The sequence below is a fragment of the Peromyscus eremicus genome, chromosome 1 (genome assembly GCF_949786415.1).
Source record: "Peromyscus eremicus chromosome 1, PerEre_H2_v1, whole genome shotgun sequence".
NCBI classification, from domain to species: Eukaryota; Metazoa; Chordata; class Mammalia; order Rodentia; family Cricetidae; genus Peromyscus; species Peromyscus eremicus.
The window spans coordinates 43,236,650-43,262,118 of record NC_081416.1 but is presented as its reverse complement, the minus strand read 5'-3'; the positions used below and the strand labels follow the sequence as shown (position 1 = coordinate 43,262,118).

The 25,469-nt window shown below is 42.8% G+C and overlaps 1 protein-coding gene across 1 annotated transcript; it reads left to right on the top strand.

Moving 5' to 3' along the window:
* Positions 1 to 62: 62 nt before the first annotated feature.
* On the top strand, positions 63 to 25,469 carry Nmrk1 (nicotinamide riboside kinase 1). The gene is made up of 9 exons (XM_059259858.1): positions 63 to 184; positions 4,475 to 4,538; positions 7,861 to 7,951; positions 8,200 to 8,248; positions 14,464 to 14,611; positions 14,695 to 14,766; positions 15,318 to 15,424; positions 18,584 to 18,667; positions 24,371 to 25,469. Exons 2-9 carry the CDS (start codon positions 4,510 to 4,512, stop codon positions 24,376 to 24,378), a joined length of 588 nt encoding a protein of 195 aa, XP_059115841.1. The 5' UTR covers positions 63 to 184; positions 4,475 to 4,509; the 3' UTR covers positions 24,379 to 25,469.

Sequence of the window (25,469 nt, the reverse complement as noted above, 5' to 3'; positions counted from 1 at the left end):
GAGCGCTGGGGCCCCGCCCTCTCCGTGGGGGAGGAGCCTTAGGGTGGCCACGCCCCCCGGGCCCTGCTTGGCTAGGAATATGAAAGCCGGTAGAGTGCTCGCACAGTCCGGGTGAGCCACCAGCAGTGGTTCCCTCGTGCGGCCTGTTCTGCGGCCCTGCTGGGGAGGACTCGAACCTGCTTCGGTGAGTACTCGCTGCCCGCTGCGTAGCCACGCCGAGGCCTGGGCACCTTCCAGAGTCTCCTGCGCGGGACCCGGAACCTGATTGCGTCTAGGGAAACCGCGTTAAGACTCGCGCACCTAGGATGCGGCTAGCTACAGCTCTTCAGGGCACCGGCACCGGTGCTAGCTCTAGGTGACTACACATTTGCTGGTGGCACATTTGCTGGTGGGAGAACTGGGTCTTGATTCCCACGGGACAGGTCGCCCCTTTCTGCAGCATTTGGTTAACAAATTCCAATCCACTTGTTACCTGGCTTTTATAAAGCTTTCTAAGAATGCTTTTGGTGTTTTTAATAGCTGAGACAAAAGCAAAAGCATAGTGTTTTGTGGCATGTGGCATATGAAAGTTAGGGGAAACTTAAATCTCCGTGTCTGTTAAATTTTATTAGAGCACACTAAGCTCGTTTTCTTATGCATTGATTGTGACAGCTTTCTCATTACAACTTCAGAGTTGAATAGTTGCCCACGCAGCCAAAACTATATACTGTCTGGTACTTGACAAAAGTTGCCCAAGCTTAACCTAACAGCTCATCTCTTGAGACTGTATTCACGCACACATAAACTCACAATGTTATGATTAGTATTATATGGCGAGTGCATATTAGGGGAAAGAAAAAGAAAAATGAAAACATTGATTACATAAGAAACTACAGGGTCAGCAAGATGGTTCAGCTGCCATACCTGATGACCAGAGTTCAATCTTCAGCACCCACACGATGGAAAGAGAACTGACTCCCACAAGTAGACCTATGACCTCTACCTGTGTACCGTGGTGATCCATGGCATGCACACAATGTAAATACAAATGTAATAAAGCATTTAAAAAAAAAAAAAAAGAACCTTCATAAAATGGAGTGTCAAAGTGTCTACTGAAGGTTAATTTTAAAATAAAGTGAGTGAAACTTCAAGAGGCATAGGTTACCAGGAGCTTCGTGGTGGCCATACTCCTGGGCCTTGCTTACCAGGGCAGCTGTGGGAGATTTCTGTTTACCAAAAGGGATCAAAGTTTAAATTAGTAGCAAGAGATTGTCCCGTTCGTGAGAGAGTATTCAGATCACTGTTGAATAAAGCACAGAAGTCCTGAAAACATGTGTCTTGAACTCATCTGAAGAGCACATGTGTTTTTTCCTCATCATCTCTCAGATTTTGTGGTGGAGTTACTGTCTCTTTCCAGCCTGCTGAGTCTTCACATGCCCCTGGGAGCTTTCTGTACTTTAGAATTCAAAGTAAACCATGTTTAGAAGTGGAGTAGATCAAATATCAACGTAAGCCAGCTATGAGGAAGATTCAACATTTCACTAAGAGTAAACCAAAAGTATTTTTAAAAATTCTGTAAGTGAGCCAGTCTTGTGATGGATGCATGCCTGTGATCCCAGCACTTAGAGGAAGGGAGCTTTGCCACAGAAGCAGCCTTGACTGTGAGGCAAGTTCCTGACCAACCCGGGCTACATAGTGAGATTCTGTCGCAAAAGTATAATAGTAAATAAATGTGAAAGAAATATAAGTGACTCGGTTAAGGTTTGCTCCTGTCTGAGTCTGTTTTCTCTGCTCCCTGTGTCCCTGGGCAAATGATCTCTGCCGCTGAGTAAACGAAACTGCATAAATACCACCCAAGATTCAAGGTGATAGGACACGCGGAAAGTTCAAAAGGTTGTTTCTCCAGAGGCAACATAAGATTTACAGTTTATCTTTGCTCCAAGTTGTATGTACTTCATAACATACTCTGCTGCAAGGCCAGATTTAGAGGTGCACACCTGTAATGCCACCACTTGAATGGTAGAGGCAAGAGGATCAATATAAGGTCATCCATCTACATAGCCACTTTAAGGCCAGGCTGAACCACGTGAAAGCCCCCAAAACAAACAACTCTTCAGCATGTGTATATATATATATATATATACATATATATATATATATATATATGTATATATATATATATATGTATGTGCATGACACCTCTTGATTGCAGTTTATTCAAAATTTGGGTTTTAAACCATGTTTAAAGAAGTCCAAACTTGGACGGGCGGTGGTGGCGCACGCCTTTAATCCCAGCACTCAGGAGGCAGAGCCAGGCGGATCTCTGTGAGTTCGAGGCCAGCCTGGGCTACCAAGTGAGTTCCAGGAGAGGCGCAAAGCTACACAGAGAAACCCTGTCTCGAAAAAACAAACAAACAAACAAACAAAAAAAAAAAAGAAGTCCAAACTTATGATGAAATGGAAGTTGCTGGTGCCATGTCTGAGCCTGGAGTGAATTGCCTTGCAAATCCAACAGGTTTTGAAATGGACAGCTTCAGGGATTGGTAGGCTGCTCATTGCTCCACTGCCACTCAGCCTGGCCCCAGCCTTGTTTCTGCATGGCCCAGTTCTCCTCCTCTCCCACATTGTCACCTGCTCATTGCTGTAAGATAGGTCCAGCATTTACCCAAACACTGCTTTAGATAGTCCCAGGTTGCTAACTAATGTAGACCTGGGGTACCTGAGTTTTAAACTTTTCATTTATTTATTTAGTGTATACATGGGCACACACATGAGTGTCATGCAGAGGTCAGAGGGCAACTCAGAGGAGTCAGTTCTCTCCTTTCATGTGAATTCTGGGGATCGAACTCCAGTCATCAAGCTAGTAGTGAGTAACTCAGGTCATCAGGTTTGGGGGTGGGGTGCTGTTTTGATTTGAGAGAGAAAACAGCCTTGCATTTCCTTATGTTTCTGTGGGAGTTTCTACCTCTCTTACCCAAAGGTTCTTCCATCTCATTCCTCATCTCTGAATTGCTAGAGTTCCCACAGAGGTAACCCCCTCAAGTCTTTCTAGTACCACAACCAGTCATTATTTACATCCTATGTAATTGAGGCAATATCCTGATGAATGTGCACAAATTTGTCAGGCAGGAAGGGGACCAGAACTTTCCAATAACTGTGCACGGCAAATGCATGGCTTTTCAATAATACATCAATAAGTATGACATGGATTATCCACCAGAGCCTGACAAGCCAGTACACTTAAAACATCCCTTTGTGCTCTTAGTAATGAAGCATTTCAGAGCCTCTCGCGACAATAGGAAGATGCTCACTTGATTGATCTAGTTCCCTTTCTGGCTTTTCTAGAAATGGATATATGTCATTCCAGTCTGGGCCGGTTTGCACTTCTGCAAAGCTTGAGAATGTATGCTATTACCAGTGAAAGCTTTTCAGAGAGAGAGAGGGAGGAAATGAGAGACAGACTGGCTTCTGTTTGCCTCTGCCCCTGGCGGCAGTGCCTCCTTTTACTAGGAAAGTAGGAAGGGCATAGAGAGAGGTATATTAGTCAGAGTTCTCTAGAGGAACAGTACTTACAGGAGAAAGAAATATATAAGGGATTTATTGGAATGGCTTCCAGGCTGTGGTCCAGCCAGTCACAATGGCTGTCTACCAACAGAAGGTCCAAGAATCCAGCAGTCTTTCAGTCCATGAGGCTGGATGTCTCACCTCATCTTCAGTATATGTCACAGTTCCAAAGAAACAGGCTCCAATATCAGTGAAGGAGTGGAGTTGCCAGTGAGAGCGAGAGCAATGAGGGGAAAGAACAACCTCCTTTCTTCCATGTTCTTTCTGTAGGCTGCCAGCAGAAGCCGTATCTTCCCACCTCAGAAGATCTGGATTCAAAGTAGTTTCAGGGCTGGAGAGATGGCTCAGAGGTTAAGAGCACTGGCTGCTCTTCCAGAGGTCCTGAGTTCAATTCCCAGCAACCACACGGTGGCTCACAACCATCAGTAGTGAGATCTGGTGCCCTCTTCTGACACACAGGCACACCGTATACAAAATTAATTAATTAATTAATTAATTATTAATTAATAAAAGTAGTTTCAAGGGACCCGACACCCATGGCAAAACACCAATTCACATTAAGTAAAAATAAATTGTAAAAAAAAAAGGAAAAATATAAAAGTAGGTCGTCCCCCTTCAAATGATTTAAGTAAGAAAAAAAAAGTCTCTCACAGATGTGCCCAGCTGCTTGGATTTTTGTTCATTCTAGATGTAGTCAAGTTGACAACTAAGAGTAGTTGTCACAAGGTAACCCAGCGTAACAGGTCACACAAGCGTGACATTAGTTAACAGGCCCTAAGGAAACACCAGCTATTGGCAACAGGAAGCAGACAGTGTGGGTAACGTGGGGTTGAGGCCACTGATCCCCTCTCAGCTGTGACTTCTCTTCAGGACTAACTCTAGACAACTAAATGATACTGATTTTATTTTTTATCTCTCTATATAATTTTAGGAAATATTAAGAAGACGTGATTTCCAAAGCCCATTATGAAAACATTTGTCATTGGAATTGGTGGGTGAGTAGTTCCTCCATAAACAGCTGGGCCACACACTCCAGATGTCCAGATGGTGTTTCATGTGGCCATGGTAGAGAAAGCTGTGAGGAGTCCCAAGTCCCAGGAGGGGACTGCTATGTGAACACCAGTGGGAGGGGAAAGGGTTTCCCAGGGAAGGAAGTAGTAGGACCAGCAGTATTACCAACATTTCCATTTGTTTACTGAAGCTGAGACCTGATTGGTCACTCCTTTGGTTGAGGTCACTCCCTTCTTTTTTTGTGGCCACTTTGACCTAGGAATACAGGCTCCTTCATTCCTCCAGCCCTCTTCCCCCACTTTTAGGGTAACCAGGTGAACTATTTGGCTAGGCTAGTTTATGTTACCCTGGTGTAATATTAGCCACAAATCCCTCTTTCACAAGTATTCTAAATTGCGTGGTCATCTGACCTGTGGTACCAGAGGATGATGTGCAAATGTGACAGCAACAACAATTGGAAAGGTATTATTTGTCTTGCTACTGGATTATGTCTGTCATTCTTCATGTGTGTCTTATTGATAAGACATTAAGATATTACAGATGTAATTTGAGAGAGATAATCTGTTGTGTTATTATATTACATCATACAGGAATCAATTAGGAGTCAGGTAGGACTGGGTGTAGTTGGGTAGTAGAGCATTTACCTGCGTGTATGAGGTCCTAGGTTCTAACCGCAGCATCAGACATAGAAAAAAAAAAAAAAAGCAAATAAGAGTGAATTGAGCATCAGAATGTGCTCTGTTGTGGTTTCTGTCTGCCCAGAGCCATGGATGTGTTATTCTGCAAGGCTACTCTTGTCTTGCCCTAGATTTCACACTCACTGCCACTTTCCCATAGCAGGCCATCAATTCCTAATTATAATCTTCTAATTTTCCTCCACACATCTACCAGTTTAATCCTCGTGGCTGGGGAGCAGGGGACCCATGCTGTAGTTAAACTTTGCTTCCTCCTCCAGCGATAAGCAGCTTCCTAAGCCCCACCTTCCTCGGCTGGAAAATGGGGGTATTAATATCACCTTGTTACCCAAGTATTCTCTCGTCTTGTTTGATGAACTGTGAACACTGTTTTCAGCTTCTGCTTGTACTTCGGCACCCTCCTACTACAAGAGGAGCTAAACATTTATTTGTAAACAAGGAAAGGAAAGCATCGGGTAGCCACTCACTTCCCTCCCTCAGATCCTAAAGCCATGCTCTGGAGCTCTTCACACAGAGAGCTTGTGTGAAGGAGGTTCTGAGCTTACTGACCGGGAAGAAGTGGATCCTGAGGCATCCATCACCTGACCCACTGGGATGGTTACAAGCATGGATTACAGGCTCTGTGCTCAAAGATGAAACTCTTTCGCAGCTAGTCCATTCCCTGCAGGACTCCTGTGAAAAGCACTTCCTTCTCTGTGTCTTCAGCTGTATCAGTGGGGAGGGGTCTATTTATTGTTGATTTAGTTACACGATCTTAAAGAGAAAGTATAAGAAATGACACATTTTTCTGGCCAGGTTTCTCAGACCATAGTAAAGTTTCCTCATTTTAAACTAAAGTTCGGTGTCTTGAATATGGACTTGCAGTATGGTTTAGAGACTTTTTTTTTTGTTAAAAAAGAGAAGGTCATATAAATTTTCTCAGTACCTACCTGTGTATTGTAAGATAAAATGGACAGTCTTATTATTAATATCTTCTACTTTGCAGGTATAAGGTACGATAATTTATATCCAATAAGCATTTTGGGGGGGGGGGTTGTTGTTGTTATTGTTTGGTGGGATGGGTCTTTTTGGTGGTTTTTGTTTTAAATGCAGACAGAGTTTCATTATGTAGCCCTTGCCAGCCTGGTACTCACTTTGTAGACCAGGGTGGCCTTGAACTCACAAGAGATCCACCTGCCTCTGGCTCCTGGGTACTAGAATTAAAGGCACATACCACCATGCCCAGCCTCACAACAAGTACTTTGGATGAGTATATTTCTCTCTCTAGGTTATAAACATTGTCATGTTGGTCTTACCCAGAACTAATCATGGGTTCTTGCCAATAGATGTACCGTCAGGAGTTTTGTGCTTTGAACATTTGGTGTGTGGTAAAATCTTGACCTCTTTTCGGGGAGACTTTAAATGCACAAAATAAGATACAGGAGTACAAAGAAAATTAACTGTATTAACATGCAGATATAAAATATTTGTAAACAGATCTGTGACCTTGTGATAGTTCATTGCTAGTGTAATAAATAGCATATGTTAAGTTTAAAACAATAATGAGCACCTGTGACACTTCAAGATACTCGTCCTCCTACAGCTCAGTTTGAAAAGGGGTGCGGTTCTTGTAGATGCCCCAAATCACAGGCACCGTCACTACAGTAAATTACTACTTATAATAAGAGGAGCTGCTAACTTCCTGTTAGAATTTAGTGAAAATGGTGCAGTCTCTTTCCTTTCAAATTCACAATGACCCTGAATTCTTTCACAGACCCTTTGGGTATGACTGAGCTCTGAGCCAATCACCTCTTTGCAAACCTGGTAGAATAAGCCAGGCTTGGTGGCTGATACCTGTAATTCCAGAACTCAGGAGGTTAGCGTAAAAGGTTCACTGTAAATTCAAGCGCAGCCTGGGCTACCCAGTTAGGGGTCAATATGGACTGCAGAGCGACACCCGGTTCAAAGAAGAACCCAAAAAGAAAAGAAAGATTGGCTAGAGAAATGCCTCTCACCTGCAGGAGAGAAGGAAACAGGACACATAAGTTAGTCGGGTACCCGTGCCTCCAGATGTCACAGCCCAGCCAGAGGGAACAAATAACTGACCTGATGGGAGAAGTGGCCCTGGGCCTCTACATGGGCCCCAGCTATAGAGAGAGGGGAAAGAGACAGGGCACAGGAAATGTGGGCTGTTGGTAGGTGGGCTTCTAATAGGCAGGGGTTTTTCCTCTTTTTTTTTTCCTGTGTGGTTGAAACAATCACAATGACTGTGGGCAGTTCTATAAACTTGCAGAAAGGTGTGTCAAGGACTTCTCTGGAACCCAGAGCTGTTTAGATAGTGAAAACGTTGTTTTGCTTCCTGCACAGTGTCTGTGTTCTGAAGTTCTAGTGTTCAGTTCACTTACCCGCCTGTCATTTGCCTCTTCCCATCCTACATTTGACTCTTACGGTTAGGGTGGCTTGTCTTCCAAACCTGTGATTGTTGCCTGTGAAGCAAAACATGATCAGTGAAGATGAGCATTTCTATCTCAAGCAGTAAATATTGCTTTAAATATCCTTTTAAAAACTATTGTTGAAGAATGTTCCCTGTTCCCTAATGTCTTCCTGGGCCTCGTGTTTTTTCTTGGCTTAGCGTGACAAATGGTGGGAAGACAACCCTGGCTAAGAACTTGCAGAAACACCTTCCCAATTGCAGCATAATATCCCAGGATGACTTCTTCAAGGTACGTATGAAGTCTCTTAGATAACTTACCGAACACAAAAAGTTGTGATAACAAAGTTAATTAAATTATATCCAAAAGCTTTGGCTGAGGATGAACTTGGTGAATAGTGTTACCTGCCCACTAGATGGCACCATCTGTCTTTGCTCTTGTTCCTCATTATCCAAAGCATTTATTAAAGGCTTAATTGTATAATTGCATCATTTCTGCCCTTCATACTATTTTGATTTTATGTCTTATTGCTTTTCCAGCCAGAGTGTGAGATAGACACAGATGAAAATGGATTTTTGCAGTATGATGGTAAGTAGAGTCACATGTAAAATATTATGAGCTTATGTTCATTTTCTTTCTCAAATCCAAACAGTGTCTCTCTCTATTAACATAACGTTAAATGTTTAAATAGGGAGGGCAAGCAGGCTCCCTGGGTTAATGCACTTGTCACACAAGCCTGAAGAACTGAGCTTCATTCCCTTGAGCCTTTGTAAAGGTGGAAGGAGAGACCTGCCTCCACAAGATGTCCTCTGGTCTCTACAAGTGTGCTGTGGCATGCAGCTCCCCCCTACCCCCACCCCCCCACACACACACACATCTCTCTCTCCTTCTTTCTCTCTCTCTCTCTTAAATATCACTGTATTTTAAGCCTGCCTTTGTAGGTTTTTATGATTTCTGTTAACTATTTAAGTAAACAGAAATTTTCCTGAAGATGTATATTTCAAACTCAAAACTGGGATGGTAGATTTTTTTTTTTTTCCAGAAGCTAGGACAGGGTAGGTTTGCCATCCTTCTGTCCATTCCTGACTCTGGCATATGTGACTAGCCATGCTTACACTTTGACCCTCGCCCACCAGAATATTTCATCTACACCAGACTAAGCTTTCAGGCCTTCAGCTTCTCTTCCTGGTTGCAAAGCACCAGGAAGTGTGTTTGTTTGTTTTACTACTGAGAAAATTTTGGAATGGTTTTTAGACTCACTTTATTCTCTTGACCCAAGCTGATACTGTTTGGAAGCCAAAGAATTCAAGTCAGCTTGAAAACATTTCTTTTCCTCCAGAGACTAGCAGACTAGAGTTTTTGTTCGTACTGCCTTTTGTAATTAACAGGCTATCGTTAATATGTATGTAGTCCAACTGAGGGTGCTCTCCTAAAACATCATGTAACAGGCTATCCTTAGAATGTATGTAGACCAACTGAGGGTGCTCTCCTAAAATGTCATGTAACAGGCTATTGTTAGTATGTATGTAGACCAACCAAGGGGACTTTCCTAAAATGTCATGTTCCTTATCTTCAACTTTGTGGGTCTGAGGATTTGGTGTTGTTATATAACAGTTCTTGCAGACACACAGTAACTTTCAGACCAAGTCCTTTCTTTGCTGTTCTATGTCAAGTTCAATCCTGATACATTGTTTTTTCTCTTTCTTTCTTCCAAAAGTTAGAAAACATTTTGTAAAGAAAGAATGAAAAAACAATTTCAGCGGTGACAAAGCATTATTGATGGCCCCCATTCATTAGAGAGTTCTCATAAACTAGCTAACAAAAAGGTAATATTCCAATAGAAAAAAATGCAAGAATGAGAATAAGCCTTCTAAAAAAGCAGGAGGTCATCAAATAATTGCAGTCACCTTTTCTCCAGTTCTCTCGTAAACAAAGAATTTTAATAGAGAGATAGTGACCCAATGGCGTGGCCTCATGCACATAACATGCAATTACAAACTAGTGCAAATATGTCACTCAAATGCCATGAAATGTTCCTGCCATGAGTTCATGTATCCTATACCCAAGAGTCTATTTTTAGGGAAAAAACTTTTTAGGTAAATGTTGCAAGGTAAAGTGAGTCCAGGTAGACTCAACACCTTTGTAACTACTAAAAGGACAGTTTACTGAAGAAACTCCTTATGGAGTTTGCTTTCATTGTGGCAAGGTTAGCCACTAGGCAAAGAAACTGCTCTTGCCTTTGACTGCTGACAATGTGCTGTGCAGACTGGGCATGCAGGACACACAGGAAAAAGAATGTTAAACTTTGCCAAAACAAGGCAGGGCAGTCCTTCAAAATTCCTGCTTCACAGAAGCATCTGCCAGATATTCTACAGGAGACAAAGGAAAGTGACTGAGGAACTTTGCCAATACAAGGTAGGACAGTCCTTCACATTTCCTGCTTCACTGAAAAGTTTGCCAGATATTCTGGGCCTGTAGGCTGAAGATGGATGCCACAACATTGCAGAGGAACTTTGGGTGACTGTCCAGGCAGCAAGGTGTCTCTGTTGTTAGGTAATATTACATCCTTCTGGGTTTTTGATGGAGTTAAAGACTAAATAATTAGAATTATAGTTTTCCTTAGTTATGATAGAAAGTAAATTAGGTATAAAACTAAATAAATAAAAAGGGGTTAGCTTTAACATAGTAAAACTATACACAACAAAAACAGTTATCAAGTAAGAATTACATTTACAATAATCTGTCCATTTGTAGTTAGCATCTTCAGAGAAAATAATGCACTATCCATCCTATCTTAGTGAATCCAAAGTTTTACACCTAATTTACTTTCTATCATAACTGCATTTTTTTTTTTTTAGCAAATCCTAAGTATCATCACATCTTGTGTGAAGTAAGACACATGGATTCCATGGACTAAAAGATAGGTCACTAGGAAACATAGAAAATGTTTTAACTCTCTGTCCCCTTGTCATTGGCCTCATTCATTTAGCCAGAACCTGCGACACAATATAACAAAGAAAAGAAGGCTGAAAAAGAAGACAGTATGCTGGCTGAGGTGTGGTGGTTTGAAAGAAAATGGCCCCAAAGAGAGTGGCACTATTAGGAGGTGTGGCATTGTTGGAGGAAGTGTGTCACTGTGGGAGTGGGTTTTGAGGTCTCTTTTGTTCAAGCTTCCCTCAGTGTGATACTCAGACCACTTCCTATTGCCTACAAGCCAAGATGCAGGACACTTGGTTACCTCTCCAGCACCATATCTGCCTGCATGCTACCACATCCCACCAAAATGATAATGGACTAAAACTCTGAAACTGTTAGCAGCTGCCTCAATTAAATGTTTTCTTTATAAGCGTTGCCTTGGTCATGGTGTCTCTTCACAGCAATAGAAACCCTAAGACACTGTGTTTTCTTTATTTCTTCCCATGTATGACCTGGAGTGCTGGAAATGTATGCAACATGAACATCAATGAACATGAAAAGCACCAAGAAACCTACAACCAAAGGACCAGAATAAGGGTGGCCTACCAGAATACAGTTTCCTTTTCTCCTGCTTTAGCTAGGCTCAAAAGAGAAATCTTATTCCCCTGCTGTATCCACAGGGTCAGTGGAGGGCTACACCCCAAGACCTTAACCTACCACCAGCAATGTGGAGTAACTTGGCCTCTACATCACCCACAGGAGATTTAGCAGAGCCAAACTGCTGTGGGATGTCTTTCTGTATGCTGTGAATATATGTTGCTCCCATTGGCTAATAAATAAAGCTGCATTGGCCTATAGCAGGGCAGGATGGAGCCAGGCAGGAAAATCCAAGAGAGATAGGGAAAGGAGAAAGGAGACCAGGGAGAGATGTCGAGCCGCTGCCAAAGGAGTAAGATGTCACCAGACCGGTAATGCCATGGCCATGTGGCAACATATAGATTTATAGAAGTGGGTGGAGTTATAAGAGCTGGCTAGCCAGAAGCTTGAGCCATAGGCCATCCAGTTGATAATTAATATAAGCCTCTGAGTGATTATTTTATAAGCAGCTGCAGGCCCGGGTGAGACCAGAGAAACTTAGGGATACACCAAACAGTGAACCAAATTTCCAAACTTTGGCAGAATGAGACGGGATAGGATGTGCAGGCTGCCCCTCTGTCTTCCTCACCCAGGCCTTGTCAGCTGTTGTCATCAGGAACCAGTGGAGGCCTGATCGTCTGCCTTCATGCAGCAGCAATGAACCTTTCCCCTCTATGACCCCCTCCCCCCGCCTGGTATCATAAGGACACTGAACATACCTGCCCCTCTGAATCTGGGTGCACTTCAGAGTGACTGGCCGCAAAATAAGATTAGATAGTAGCCTCAATACGCAGTACCCCAGATCATCAGGACATACCTGAAAGGCGTATGTCAATCAAAGAGGCAGGAAAACCTCAACTTGAATTAGAGAAATAATGGCTGATAAACACCAATTCTGTGATGACGCTGCCGAAATTGTCTGACAAAGGTTTTTAAAGTGGCTTTGTAAAAAAGGGTCAGCAAGCAACTGTAGATAGGCTTGAAACAGAAAAGTTTAAATGCTCCAGGGAAGAAATGGAAATGCGAAAAAGGAACCAAGAAGCAATTTGGTAACTGAAACAAGTGTAATAACCTAAGTCTTACAACCCTCTGGATAGGCTCAGTGGAAAAATAAATATGAGAGAAAAAGAGTTGTAACTTGAACACGTGGTAGAAATTACTCTGAATGGGAGAACATTGAGAAAGATGGAGTGATAGCAAAAGACCTAACATCTCTACCTGTGGAGTTTCAGAAAGAGGGAACAAGGACTCAGTGACATAATAGTGAAGACTTCACGTTGAGAGGAGACATAAACCTGTTGTTTGAGGAATCTGAGTGACCCCCACAGGGGTTCAACAAAATGGGTCAAGAAGTAATTAGGGGAGGTACAAGTTACAAATAGCAACCATGGGGAACCGCGGGATCGTAGACCCTACAGATGTTGAAAAGAAGCCCTGGTGCTTTGCCTGCTTGTATGTCTGTGCATATGTGTGCTTACCTCAATCGTGGATATTCCTCTGAGATTTATTTGTAAACTGATAAAATGGACAGTTTCCTGGAAAAAGTGGCACTTAGCCAAACCAGCGGATAACCATAGAAAATCTTAATAGTCTTATCTCTATTAACTTAATTAGACCACCCTTTAAAACTTTCCAGTAGGAACACTTGGGAGGGCACATGGTGTGATTAGTGGTCCAGGCATGAGGCTGAGAATTTTCATGTCTGACAAGTTGCTGGTCTGGTCTAAGACCGTGCGTAAGGAATATATGTTCTGCTTCTATAGAGTCATATTTGTTAGCTCTAGAAGTTGCACATTTCAGGGTTTACAATGACATTTGTATCCTATAACTTTTAAAAGGTTTCATGTACAACTGGAGAGATGTGGGCTTGGTGATTAGTCACTGATTGCCCTTCTAGCAGATAGGTTCAAGTCCCAGCACCCACATGGCAGCTTACAACTGTATGTAACTTCAGTTTCCAGGGGATCTGATGTGTTCTTCTGGCATCTGTGAGCACTGAACACATATGTACAGACATACAAGCAGGCAAAACACCTGTGAACATTTAAAAAAAAAAAAACTTTTTCATTTATAAGATATCCTTTACAATTAAAAATAGTAGCTACTTTCCAAATAGATTATGATATGTTATTTATCTTTCAAATGTATCTGTAGTTTATTTTGTCTTCCAAAATTGGAATTACAGGCAGCTGTGAGCCACCATGTCAGTGCTGGGAATTGACCATGAATCTTCTTCTTTTTTTTTTTTTTCTTTTCTCCTTTTTATTTTATTAAGAGATTTCCTATTCATTTTACATATCAACCACGGATTCCCCCGTCCTCCCTCCTCCCACCTCCCCAGCCGTCCCCCCCAACCCACCCCTCACTCCCACCCTCTCCAAGGCAAGGTCTCCCATGGGGAGTCAGCAGAGCCTGGTACATTCAAGTTGAGGCAGGTCCAAGCCCCTCCTCCCTGCACCAAGGCTGTGCAAAGTGTCCCACCATAGGCACTGGGCTCCAAAAAGCCAGCTCATTCACTAGGGACAGGTCCCGGTCCCACTGTCTGGGGGTCCCCTAAACAGTTCAAGCCTCTCACTTATCCAGAGGGCCTAGTCCAGTACCACGGGGGCTCCTCAGCCAGAGCATTGGGGACTCAACCACCAAGCCATCTCTCCAGCCCTAATTTAATTTTGATTTTTAAAGAATTTGCTGGAGATATATAGTTCAGTAGTTGAGTGCTTACCCAACATACACAAAATCCTGGATTTAGTCTCCAGTACCATAAACTTTAAATTTTTCAATATCAGGAAGGAGTTGATGGGATAGTCAGCTGTGAATTTATGGTATCAAGGCTGGGGGCGGGGGAGAAAACTCAGTAAGTAAAGGCACTTTGACAACCTGAGTTCCATCCCTAGGATCCCCGTGGTAGAAGGACAGAACTGGATCCCTCAAGTTGTCCTCTGACCCCAACACATACACAATAAATACATCAAAAAAAATTACAGCTAGAAATAGTGGCATGCTGTTCATTGTATTTTACATTTGTACATCTTTGGTTTTCCACTATAAGTGTCTCAGACATACCATTTACATATATCTCTATTAGTGTTTTAATTGGGTGTTTTAAATATTTATTATTAGATACCTTGAAGGATAAGTGAAATGCTCTTATGTCATACATTTATAGGGCCCTGGAGACACTTATCACAAAAGCCAACCACCTAAAAAAAATGTTTGCTATATTAATTTCATATGTTTTATGTTTGTCTCAGTGCTCGAAGCACTTAACATGGAAAAAATGATGTCAGCTGTTTCATGTTGGATGGAAAACCCAGGACACTCTGTGGGACCAGTAGCCTTGGAAAATGCTCAAGGCATTCCCATCTTAATTATCGAAGGTTTCCTTCTCTTTAATTATAGGTAAGCCTCCCCACCCTAACACCAACCAGAAGGAATGCGGGGGTGGGAGACAGAGCCTTGTAAACTGAGTGTTGTTATCTTAGGCCACTGGACACCATATGGAACAGAAGTTACTTCCTGACCATTCCCTATGAAGAATGTAAGAGGAGGAGGAGGTACATTTAGAAACTATCTCTGTGCATTGTTATCCAAAAGATGAAATAGGAAAACAAGGAAAGTGACATTATTGATCAAGCCTTATATCAGAAGTCAGACGTTTTTTGTAGAAGTGCTCATCACCTGGGGTAGTACCCAGGAACTTCTCTAAGAAGGGCCAGAGTCATCCTGTGAGCTCCTTCCTCCTCTTACAGCCTCCATGCCCAGGGTCTGCTATCGCTGCAGAGAACACCAGCTAAATAGGTGAGGAAGCCAGCCTGTCCCTATCTCACTCCTTATTTCCTCTTGTACTTGTCCCGTAATTCTTTTATAAAACACCGGAGGCTGAGAAAAGGTAATTGTGAGTGTTAATGAGTTACAGGCTTATGGTTTGAATTATAGAACTAAGTCCATTTTGCTACTTTTCTCACTATGATTGAGTTTTTTAAAAAAAAGTCTGAATTGCTCTTTAGATTTAACATGAGTGATTTTCGCATTATTTTGACTGGATTCATTTGCTTTGTCAGTCATCATTTCGTATGAACATCAAGTTTCCTGCATGTTTTTCCAGTACAAGGGTGTATGAACCTCCTGACCCCCCAGGGTATTTTGATGGCCACGTGTGGCCCATGTACCTAAAGCACAGACAAGAAATGAACGCCATCACCTGGGAGATTGGTAAGTACCTCCCCCCTTTCTCTTAAGGCCTTTTACTTCTCATTTATGTCAAAGTACAGGAAGGATTACTTGGAAGTCATTTTTCTCAAGGAGTTTTTAAAGAGATGCTCAGGCAATCTCAGGGATCCTCTCCTCTGAAACTAGTTCTTGCTGGTTTCTTTTTCTCCTTGTCAAGCATGTCACGTGATCATTCATTGACCCACCCTTGCCTGAAGGTAAGGTAAGGGAGGCAGACCCAGTCTCTACCTCACCCAGCTCAGATTTCACAGGGAAACTGCTTTAAAAGTGTGAGCTTTACAAACAGGTCTTTTCTCCAGGTAAGCACTGACTTTAAGCACCAGGGAGACTGCCCACCTCCAGGTCCCTTGAGAAAACTGTCACTAAACTCCTGTGTGTAGCTGCCTTGGGGTGGGGCGGGCAGGGGATAGTTAAGTTGGGAGGAATGATTGTCATCCAGATCATAGGAAGAACCGAGAAAAGACCTAGGAACAGGAAGGCACGAGAAATACCCAAAAGAGGTTGTTGTGTTTGTAGTAGAGAAAAGCAAGGGGAGGTTGTGCTATCTCTGTTGATACAGGCCAAGGCCGGGCCCTCTCATGCTAGTAGGATGTCCTAGGAGAACTGGGAAACTCTCTGCAGACAGGCTCCACACACGGTTGTGGTTGATACTTATTCTTTTCAGTAGGGTCTCTCGTGATCCGAAGGGTAGATATAGAGGTTGCAGTATTGAACACGAGTACGCAGTAGAACTGGGGCAGAAAGCTGTTGAAGATGACAGACACCCCCAGGAACTAGCAGGTGATATTTTGGGGGAGAAAACATGAAGGAGTTGTAGATATGTGAGGTAGGACAAACGTGTTTTGCAAGAAATAAGATTGAGGTACCTGAGCGACAAGGTACCAGTTTGGAGGCAAGATGAATTTTGGGGCCTTGAGCTAAGAGACTGTCACTGGAGTGTTTATACAGTGCTCATGGTGAGAGAGTGGCGTAAGTCTGTTGGACAGGACATCGGAGGAGTCGGACTGGTATACTTTTCAGAGCGAAGGAGGCTCATCCGTATTAAAAGAGGCTGTTGGCCTCCAGGGAAGGTAGCTCTGTTGAGATCTGTGCAGCCAGGGCACAGAGTCCATCTAGAGCTGTTGTTGGGTCGTGCTGTCCCAGCAGCTGCTGTGCCGGACAGGAGAAACATCCTCCTGCACACTTCGCTCCCTCCGTCTAAACTACAAGTCTAACTTTGGCCTCGTTCTTTGGCCTAGTTAATGTCAGCTGTCAGATTCACACAGCCTAGAGTCGTCTGAGGGAGTCCGAATTGAGGGATTACCTAGATTATGTCAGCCTGTGGCCATCTCTGTGACAGATTGTCCTGACTGACATTTGATGTGGAAGGGCTCCATCCCTTGTGAGCAGTGCCACTGTAGTCAGTTAGGCCTGGGCTGTAGAGGAAAGCCAGCCGATCGAGCAGGGAGCAAGCCAGCAAGCAGCATTCCTCCACGGTTCCTGTGGCTGGTTCTCACCTTGCCTGCCAGCCCGACTTCCCTCAGTGAACTGTGATCTGGAAGTCTAAGCCAAATAAACCCTTTCTTCCCCAAGTTGCTTTTGGTTAGAGTGTTTTATCACAACTCCAGAAAAGAAACTAGGTCACCCTGTTTAAATGAAGTCAGTCCATGGTTTCCAGCTCTTTGGGGAAAAAAAAAAAAATCTAGAAAGACAGTAAGACACAACCTTTCTCCAAAACTTCATCTCCCATGCTGTTCCTTCCTCTGCTGCTAGCCACTCACACTGCCCAACAGGCAACCTCTCTTCAGATCTCCTCATCCTTGCTGTTTTACGACTAGAGGGTCATTTTTTCTTTAACCCAGGTAACTTCTTTTTCACAAAAAGTGTTCATGCCAGTTTTGCTGAAACTATGTAAATATGTATCCCTCTGGTCTCGGTAGTGTGTGGTAAAGTCCAGACTGACACACATTTTAAAAGCATCACAGATGATCCCAGTTGGGCCATGTGTTGGGTAGGGGAATTGCTCCTCTTGGGGCCAGGTACCACTGCAGTCTCCTGCCATTCTGTGATAGTCAGGCACCAAGAACAAACCAAAGAAACTGCCCACATCCAGCTTAGTCAGCCAGTGAGTTTATTGGGGTTACTTACAGGAGCATGGTGACTCAAAGACAGTTGCATCACTAAAAAGTTCATGTCACCATGGCAACGCCTCCTCTAAGCAGAATCCCTGGAGCTGCTTGTACAACCTCCTGGCTGCTCCGGGCATGGGAGAGTCTTCTGTCCCCAGCAGTTGTTGCTGCTAATGTAACCTTCGCAAGGGGCCTTATGAATCTCAGAAGCTCCGTGAGTGTGGTGATAGATTGTGTACCAAATAAAGCTTGCTGGAAGATCAGAGAGACAAAGGAACAAGCCACTAGAGAAACTTCTCACCATAACAGACCCCTCAGGCCGAATGGAAGGCAAGATCCTGTCTCCATGAATCCTCTGACTGAAAGCTCCTGAGTCCTCATGCCTTATATGCCCTTCTCTGCCCAGCCATTTCACTCCCTTCCTAGTGCTGGGATTAATTGTGTGTGTGCTTCCCAAATACTGGGAGCAAAGGCATGAGATCTCAAGTGCTGGGATTAAAGGTGTGTGACTCCCAAGTACTGGTATTAAAGGTGTGTGCCACCACTGCATGGTTATGTTTCTCTCCTAAACAGAATCAATCTCATGTAGTCCATGGTGGCTTTGAACTCACAGAGATCCAAACAGATCTCTGCCTCCCAAGTGCTAGGATTAAAAGTGTGTGCTACCACTGCCTGGCCTCTGTGTTTAATCTGGTGGCTGGCTTGTCCTCTGATCCTCAGGTAAGCTTTATTTGATACACAATATATCACCACACATGAGCCAGTGAGTTCATTTACTTTGGAGTCTTATGAGCCTCCTTCCTCCCTCTAGGAGGGAGTGTCCTAATGCAGAAGAAATAGGTATACAGTGAATACCATGTGCACAGTGCTTAACCTCTGTCTCTTTCTCTTTTCATTCCTTCCCTCCCTCCTTCCTTCCTTAGGTCACAGTTCTGGGTTCTTTGGTGAAAGCTATTGGTGTTTTAAAGAAATGCCAAAGCATCCTTTATTAATAAGCCTGTTAACATTTAAATCGCTATTTCTCACTTCTCAGTTTACCTAGATGGAACAAGATCTGAAGAGGACCTCTTTTCTCAAGTGTATGAAGATGTCAAGCAAGAATTAGAGAAGCAAAATGGTAAATATTGTTCTATCAAATCGAATGGTGGAGGAACAAGAATCTTGAGAACAGTTCACGGCACTCCAAGAATGGTGTGCACAAATGCCAAAAAGGAGAGACTGCATTCATTCATTCATTCATGCTTCCCTAGAGCATAGCTCAGAGGCCGAGATACAGTGCCTGTCTGGATCTTCATCGTTTTGTTGTCAGGGAGCTTTAGGTTTGGAAGTACTTATCCCTGTTACGTCTCTTAATGGTTTGTATGTTATATAGTTTAAATTCATGGAGGTGGTGGGTGAGGACTGACACATTGGGCCTGAAATGCTGATGATTTTAATAGATCTGGAAGTCCCCTTTTGCTTTATTCTCTCAAATGTTTTTATAAAGTTTCTGGGCTTTTCGTTTTTTTTGTTTTTGTTTTTGTTTTTTTTTGGGGGGGGGGGGTGTTTGGTTTTTTGTTTGTTTATTTGGTTTTTGGTTTTGTTTGTTTGTTTGGTTTAGACAGGTTTTTGTTTGGTTTTTTTTGTAGCCTTGGCTGTCCTGGAACTAGCTCCGTAGACCAGGCTGAAGTCTCTGTTTTTCAAATACAACTTTCCTGAAAGATGTAGCAGGCATCTGGCTCAAGTGAAAAGAAAATCTGGAGGTGGCCATGGCTTTAGGGTCAGCTGGAGTAAAGGGCTGGGATAGTATCCTCAGGGCTCTGCCACAGTTTTGAGTTTATTTTTAAATCAGCTTGCTCTACCCACAGACATGATAATCTGCTGTCAGTATCCAGTGTGAAATGATAAATGGGGAGCTGGGTGTTCGTGAGTTACCTTTACTACTTCCTAGATGTCAAATTATTTATTTTATATGGGCTTGTTTCTATGGTGCAGGGAATAAACCCAGACCTACATGCACATGCTGAGCATCACTAGGTTATATACCCAGACTTCAACAGTTTGGTTTTTTTAGTGTAAATTTCCAATTTAACTCAACTGAAATGATCCAGGTAAAATTTTTAAATTTATCTTTCTTGGATCACATGACTTGCTAAAGCTATCACTTCGGCCAGAAAAAAAAATGGCATACTGTGATTGACCATAACTAAATCATACACCCCATCATGGTTGAAGGCCCCACCTGAGACCTGGTTTTTAAATTTTTTCCATAGAGAAATGGAATACCATGCTGAGAGGACAAAACTCTAAGTCTAGCAGCTGCTAGATTTGAATTATAAGAATTAGAGCAGGAGCTGTAGAGATGGCTCAGCAGTTAAGAACACTTGCTACTCTTGCCAAGGACTGGAGTTCACTACCCAGCACCCACAGTGGGAAGCTCACAGCTGCCTGTAACTCTAGCTCCAGGAGAGCTGACACTTTCTTCTGGCCTCTGCTGGCACCCACATGAATGTGTATCTCTCTCCCACTCTTCTCCTCCCCCTTCCCTCTCTCCGCCCCCCCTCTCTTATACACTCACACACATACACACACACACACACACACACACACACACACACACACACAAATAATAATAATAATAATTTTTTTTAAATGAAGCTCTCACTATGTTGCCCTTACTGGCCTGGAACTAGCTGTGAAGTCTAGGCTAGCCTCAAACTCACAAAGATCTATTTGCTTCTTCCTTCTATAGTGCTGGGATTAAAGGCATGAGCCACCACATCTAGCCTAACAAAAACAAATGTTAAAAAAAAATAAAATGATTCTGATGCTGAGCTGATGGTGCATTCCTATATCTCAGCACTCAGGTAGATGAGGCAGAAGAATCGTGAGTTCAAAGATAGCTTAAGCTACAGAGTGGCGCCCTGTCTCAAAAAAAGGGAAACAATTCTTGTGGCCAACACAGATAAAATGTCATGGTCAGCTGGCTAAAGAGAGAGCAGCATAAGTCTCAACAGCAGGGAAGAATGTAGCAGGGTTTGGGGTGAGAAAACCCAGCTGTAGTCCACAGGTCAGTCACTCGGTAGAGTTAAGTTTACCTGCTGCTCAAATCTTAAATTGGTCTTATAATAAAAAACCCAGTACCAGATACCGGGGTAAACGCTGAAAGATCAGAGAGACAAAGGCACAAGCCACTGCCACATCTCACCTCACCAACTCCACGAATCCTCTGACTGAAATCCTCTAAGTCCTCATCCGAAAGGCTCTAGCCAAAAAAAAAAAGCCTCTAGCTGAAAGGGATGCTTCTGCTGAAAAGCCTTTAGTTCCTGTCTCCTCACGCCTTATAGACCTTTGTCCATCCAACCATCACTTCCTGGGATTAAAGGCGTGTGTGCTTCCCAGTACTGGGATTAAAGGTGTGTGCCACCACTGCCTGGCTCTGTTTTCAGTGTGGCCTTGAACTCACAGAGATCCAGACAGATCTCTGCTTCCCGAGTGATAGGATTAAGGGTGTGTGCCACCACTGTCTGGCCTCTGTGTCTAATCTAGTGGCTGGCTCTGTCCTCTGATCCTCAGGCAAGCTTTATTAGGGTACACAATATGTCACCACATTTCCCCTCTCGTCAGCATTTCCTCTATGACTAGCCATCCAGGCCATCTGGGCATCCATTGATCCTGACTATATGAGGTCAGCCCTTCACATAGGCAGGAAGCCCTTTGAGGAAATTGTAGGACCTTGTTAAATTTTCTTCATATAAATAGAACTAATAATCCTTATCAAGTCTGCCACCCTACCCTGCCACCCCACCCCCGCCACCTCATCCCCACCATCTCACCCCCGCCATCTCACCCCTGCCACCTCACCCCCACCATCTCACCTCTGCCATCTCACTCCCACCACCCCACCCCTGCCAACTGTCACTCTGATGGAAGGTTAGCCTCCCATAATACAACCCAGGGCACTCACATAAATAGATCAAGAGTGGTGGGGTGATGTGAATTGTTCAGCCTTTATAAATGATAACCCTGAGCCAGAACTATTTATCTGGAAGAGACCAGATCCTCTTTCTGGCCCAGTGAAAGGCTTCGGGGTGTTTTAGTGCCCAGATACTAGTTATCTGTCTTCCCAGTAATGGCCAAGACTTAGGCCCAGTCCCTTTTAGTGATTAAGTTGTATACTGGAGTTTGGCCTTAGATCTGTCTAACAATAAAGACAGTGGAAGCTTTGGTCATGTTCCTCAGATGTATTATACCCCATACCACCCCAAATCCTTCTTTTGCCATTAGTCCACAAGGGCCAGGAACAGCTAGCATGTTGCAGTAGATGCTGTGAAGCCACAAGATAGTACATATCTGTGTATGGGACTTAAATGTGCATGTACACACACACATACACACACACACACACACACACACACACACACACCACCTTTCCTGCCTGCATCTAGAGGCAGATGAGAAGTATTCTTCTCAAGGCTACCTAGTTTCTGTTCTGGATACAAGATAGAGATAAAATAATAAAAGAAACACTAGAAGAGAAAAAGCTTGAAACAGATCCATTTTTCCTGCCTCCAAGATTTATGGTAGTCTTCCATTGCAGAGATAAATTACTGTGCTATTTATAGTAACCATCACCTTTCCAAGTTCTTCCAGCCAGAAGGATCCTCAGCACAGCCTGCTTTAACCCCTAAGCCTCAGAGAGCCAAGGTGACCTTTCTAACATGTCAAATGTTGACTCTGGTTTTTTCACTTTGCATAACCTGTTCAGCAAATTCTTCATTATAAGAATATACAGTCATGATTGTAATAAGGTAATAAATTGATGCATAAATGAAAAAGATAAATAACCCAGGAAGGTTAGGTTTCTATTACCGTGAAGAGACACCATGACCATGGTAGCTCTTATAAAGGAAACACATTTAATTGGGCTGGCTGACTGTGTCAGAGGTTTAGTCCATTATCGTCATGGAGGGACATGGCTGCATGCAGGCAGACATGATACTCAAGAAGGAGCTGAGAGTTCTGCATTTGATCCCCAGGCAACAGGAACAACTAGATTTTACCAGATTCACTGATTATTTGACTAGAGTTAGTGTTTAGCTATAATTTTTAGAAAGTTTCTGAAAAGTTTTGAATTATGTGTATTTTAATGTTCAAAGATAGTAGTGCCTTATCCTTTGCAAATATAGATAAGCAATAAGTCCCTAGATAAGACCAGTGAGGACAGGAACTCACACAAGCCAGGATGGAGGCAGGAGCTGATGCAGAGGCCATGGAAGGGTACTCCTTATTGCCTTGCTCATCATGGCTTGCTTAGTCTGCTTTCTTATAGAACCCAAGACTACCAGCCCAGGAGTAGCTCCACCCAAAATGGGCTAGGCTCTCTCCCATCAATCACTAATTAAGAAAATGTCCTACTGTCTGCAGCCTGATCTTATGGAAACATTTTCTCAATTGAGATTCTATACTCTCAGATAACTCTAGCTTCCGTCAAGTTGACATAAAACTAACCAATACACAGTGCTTGACTAACATGAGGCCCTGGGTTTAATTCCCCCCCCCCCTTTATGTGTGTGTATGTCTATCTGTCTGTCTCTGTATGTCTCTCTCTCGCTCCCCCCCCACACATACACACATCTGTGTATACTGTTGGTTTTCTTTTTGAATTATGTTCTTGAAATAAGTTCCCAGAAGCAGTTTTGGTTAGAGAGTGCAATCATTTTTACATTTTACTTATTTCAGCAATTAAATACTGCTGAAAAGATGTTTTCTCTGAAAAAAACTGAGGAATAAGAATGGGTCAGGTATTTTCTTGAATTCCTGAACAATTCAGCTAAGCCTCCTTCATTTAAGACAGTGGATTGAAGGCTATAATACTTCTTTCCTACATCCAGACAACACTCAAAAACAAAAAGCATGCTGCAGGCAGCTGCCCTTTAATGCACCTCTGGTCCTCAAAGTTTTCCTTTCCTGCAGTCAAGTATCTATGCCGATTGCAAATGACATTGGGCATCTGGACTTTCTGTTTTTCATTGTTTGATGATTATGTACACGTATATAATGTACTTGGTCATTTCCATTACCCATAATCCTCTCTCACCACTCTCCCACTCCCTCTGAACCCCTTCTTCCCAGTACATTCCCCTCCCCCAGTATTTTCATGTCTTTTTTTTTCTATGTTTACTCTGGTTGTTGTTTTTGTTGTTGTTGCTTGTGAACCACTGAGTTTAATTAGAGTTGTGTGAGCATAGGTAGGGAGCGTTTACCAGACATAGGCAACTTACCAGTGGTTACACTACAGAAGAAAATGACTTCCTCTCTCCCAGACACAATTGACTGCAAATAGTTCCTCAGGAGGAGTGGGGCCTCAAGAGCCCCTCCCTATCATGACAGTGTTGGTGGGCCCCATCTTGGGCAGGTCTTGGGCATGAAACCGTAGCTGCAGTGAGTTCACTTCCAGTTCAGAAGATAGCGTTTCACTCTTCTCCCCATATTCCACCTCTCTAATCCCTTCTGCCCCATCTTCCAAAATGTTCTTTGAGCCTTGGGAAGCAGGGTAGTGATATATATATATATGCCCTGTTTATGGCTTAGCGCTCAGCAGTCATTCATTCTTAGTAATGAGTCTTCATTAACTGTTGAGGGGTCTAATTTCTAAAGATAGGCTCAAAATTTGATGCAAGCATTAAAACAACAGGATTTGTATTCAGAGTGGTTCTTTATGGAGAAAGCAGAATTTTTGCCTCAAAAATCCTTGTAATCTTAACGTTCTTGGGTATTGGGTGTGAAGATCTAATCAAATAAGACGTGGGGTATTCATATTTTTCTCTTTATTCCTAAGGTGTGTGAGTAACAGCACAAAGATGGAATGCAGCAAGTCCTCCTGGGATGGATTAAGACACTTGAAAGACAACAAAACCCTATGTTGGGGGAAAAAGAAAGAAAAAGAAAGAAAGAAAGAAAGAAAGAAAGAAAGAAAGAAAGAAAGAAAGAAAGAAAGAAAGAAAGAAAGAAAGGAAGAAAGAAAGAAAGAAAGAGACATGTGGAGGGTTGTGCTGAAGAACATTAACCAGAATGCAGTATGTCCCACAGGACAGTGACATCTCTTCTGTATCTTTGTTCATTTTTTATCACACTTTCCACAATCTGTAGAGCAATGTGTGTCCATGCCATTGGACAGGAACCTCTCATGAATGCAAGAATGGCTTACTCTCATTCTGCAGGAGGCACAGCACAGTTCATGCACAAAGGGTCAGTTCCTTTAAAGAATGGAGGTCAGATTTTCCTGACTAGTTCCTGGCATGAGAAAAGGATTGGTGTCTAGTCCAGCAATGAGTATTGTGTTGTGTGTTTCTGCATTTGTGTGTATAGTTATGTGTCTACATTATTATGTATATTTGTGTTGTATACACACACTCAAACACTACGAAATGAACCTTGTATACCAACCGGCATTTTTTTTTCTAGTTTTCATTGCATTAGTTGTATAATTTGAAAAATGCTGTTGTCTGCAATCTCATAGCAATGCTCCCCACGTGCAACCAGCAGCATGACCCAAAATAATGGTCTCACATTGGCTGAGTCAGCAGTTTACTGTGGTGTCTGGAGATTTTGTGCTTTGTGGTATAGGTTTTCTTCTGCTTGTCCAATACCAGTGTGTCTGGGATGAGATTTTTATATCCATTGAAGGATTTGGTGTGTTTTATTTGGTTTTCTGAAACTAGCACTAGAATTACAAAATCACATAATTTCTTCAGTCATGTGGAAAACCAGAACCTTTCTTTAAAAGTCACAGGCAGGGGATGGGAATTATATAATTTCTTAATGCCTTTTTCAATGCTGGGATTAAAATTATGTATCCATGTAGAGCAGTCCTAATTCAAATATAAAATTGGTTTATTAATAATAAAATAGATTGCGCACAATCTTCTCAATTCTTA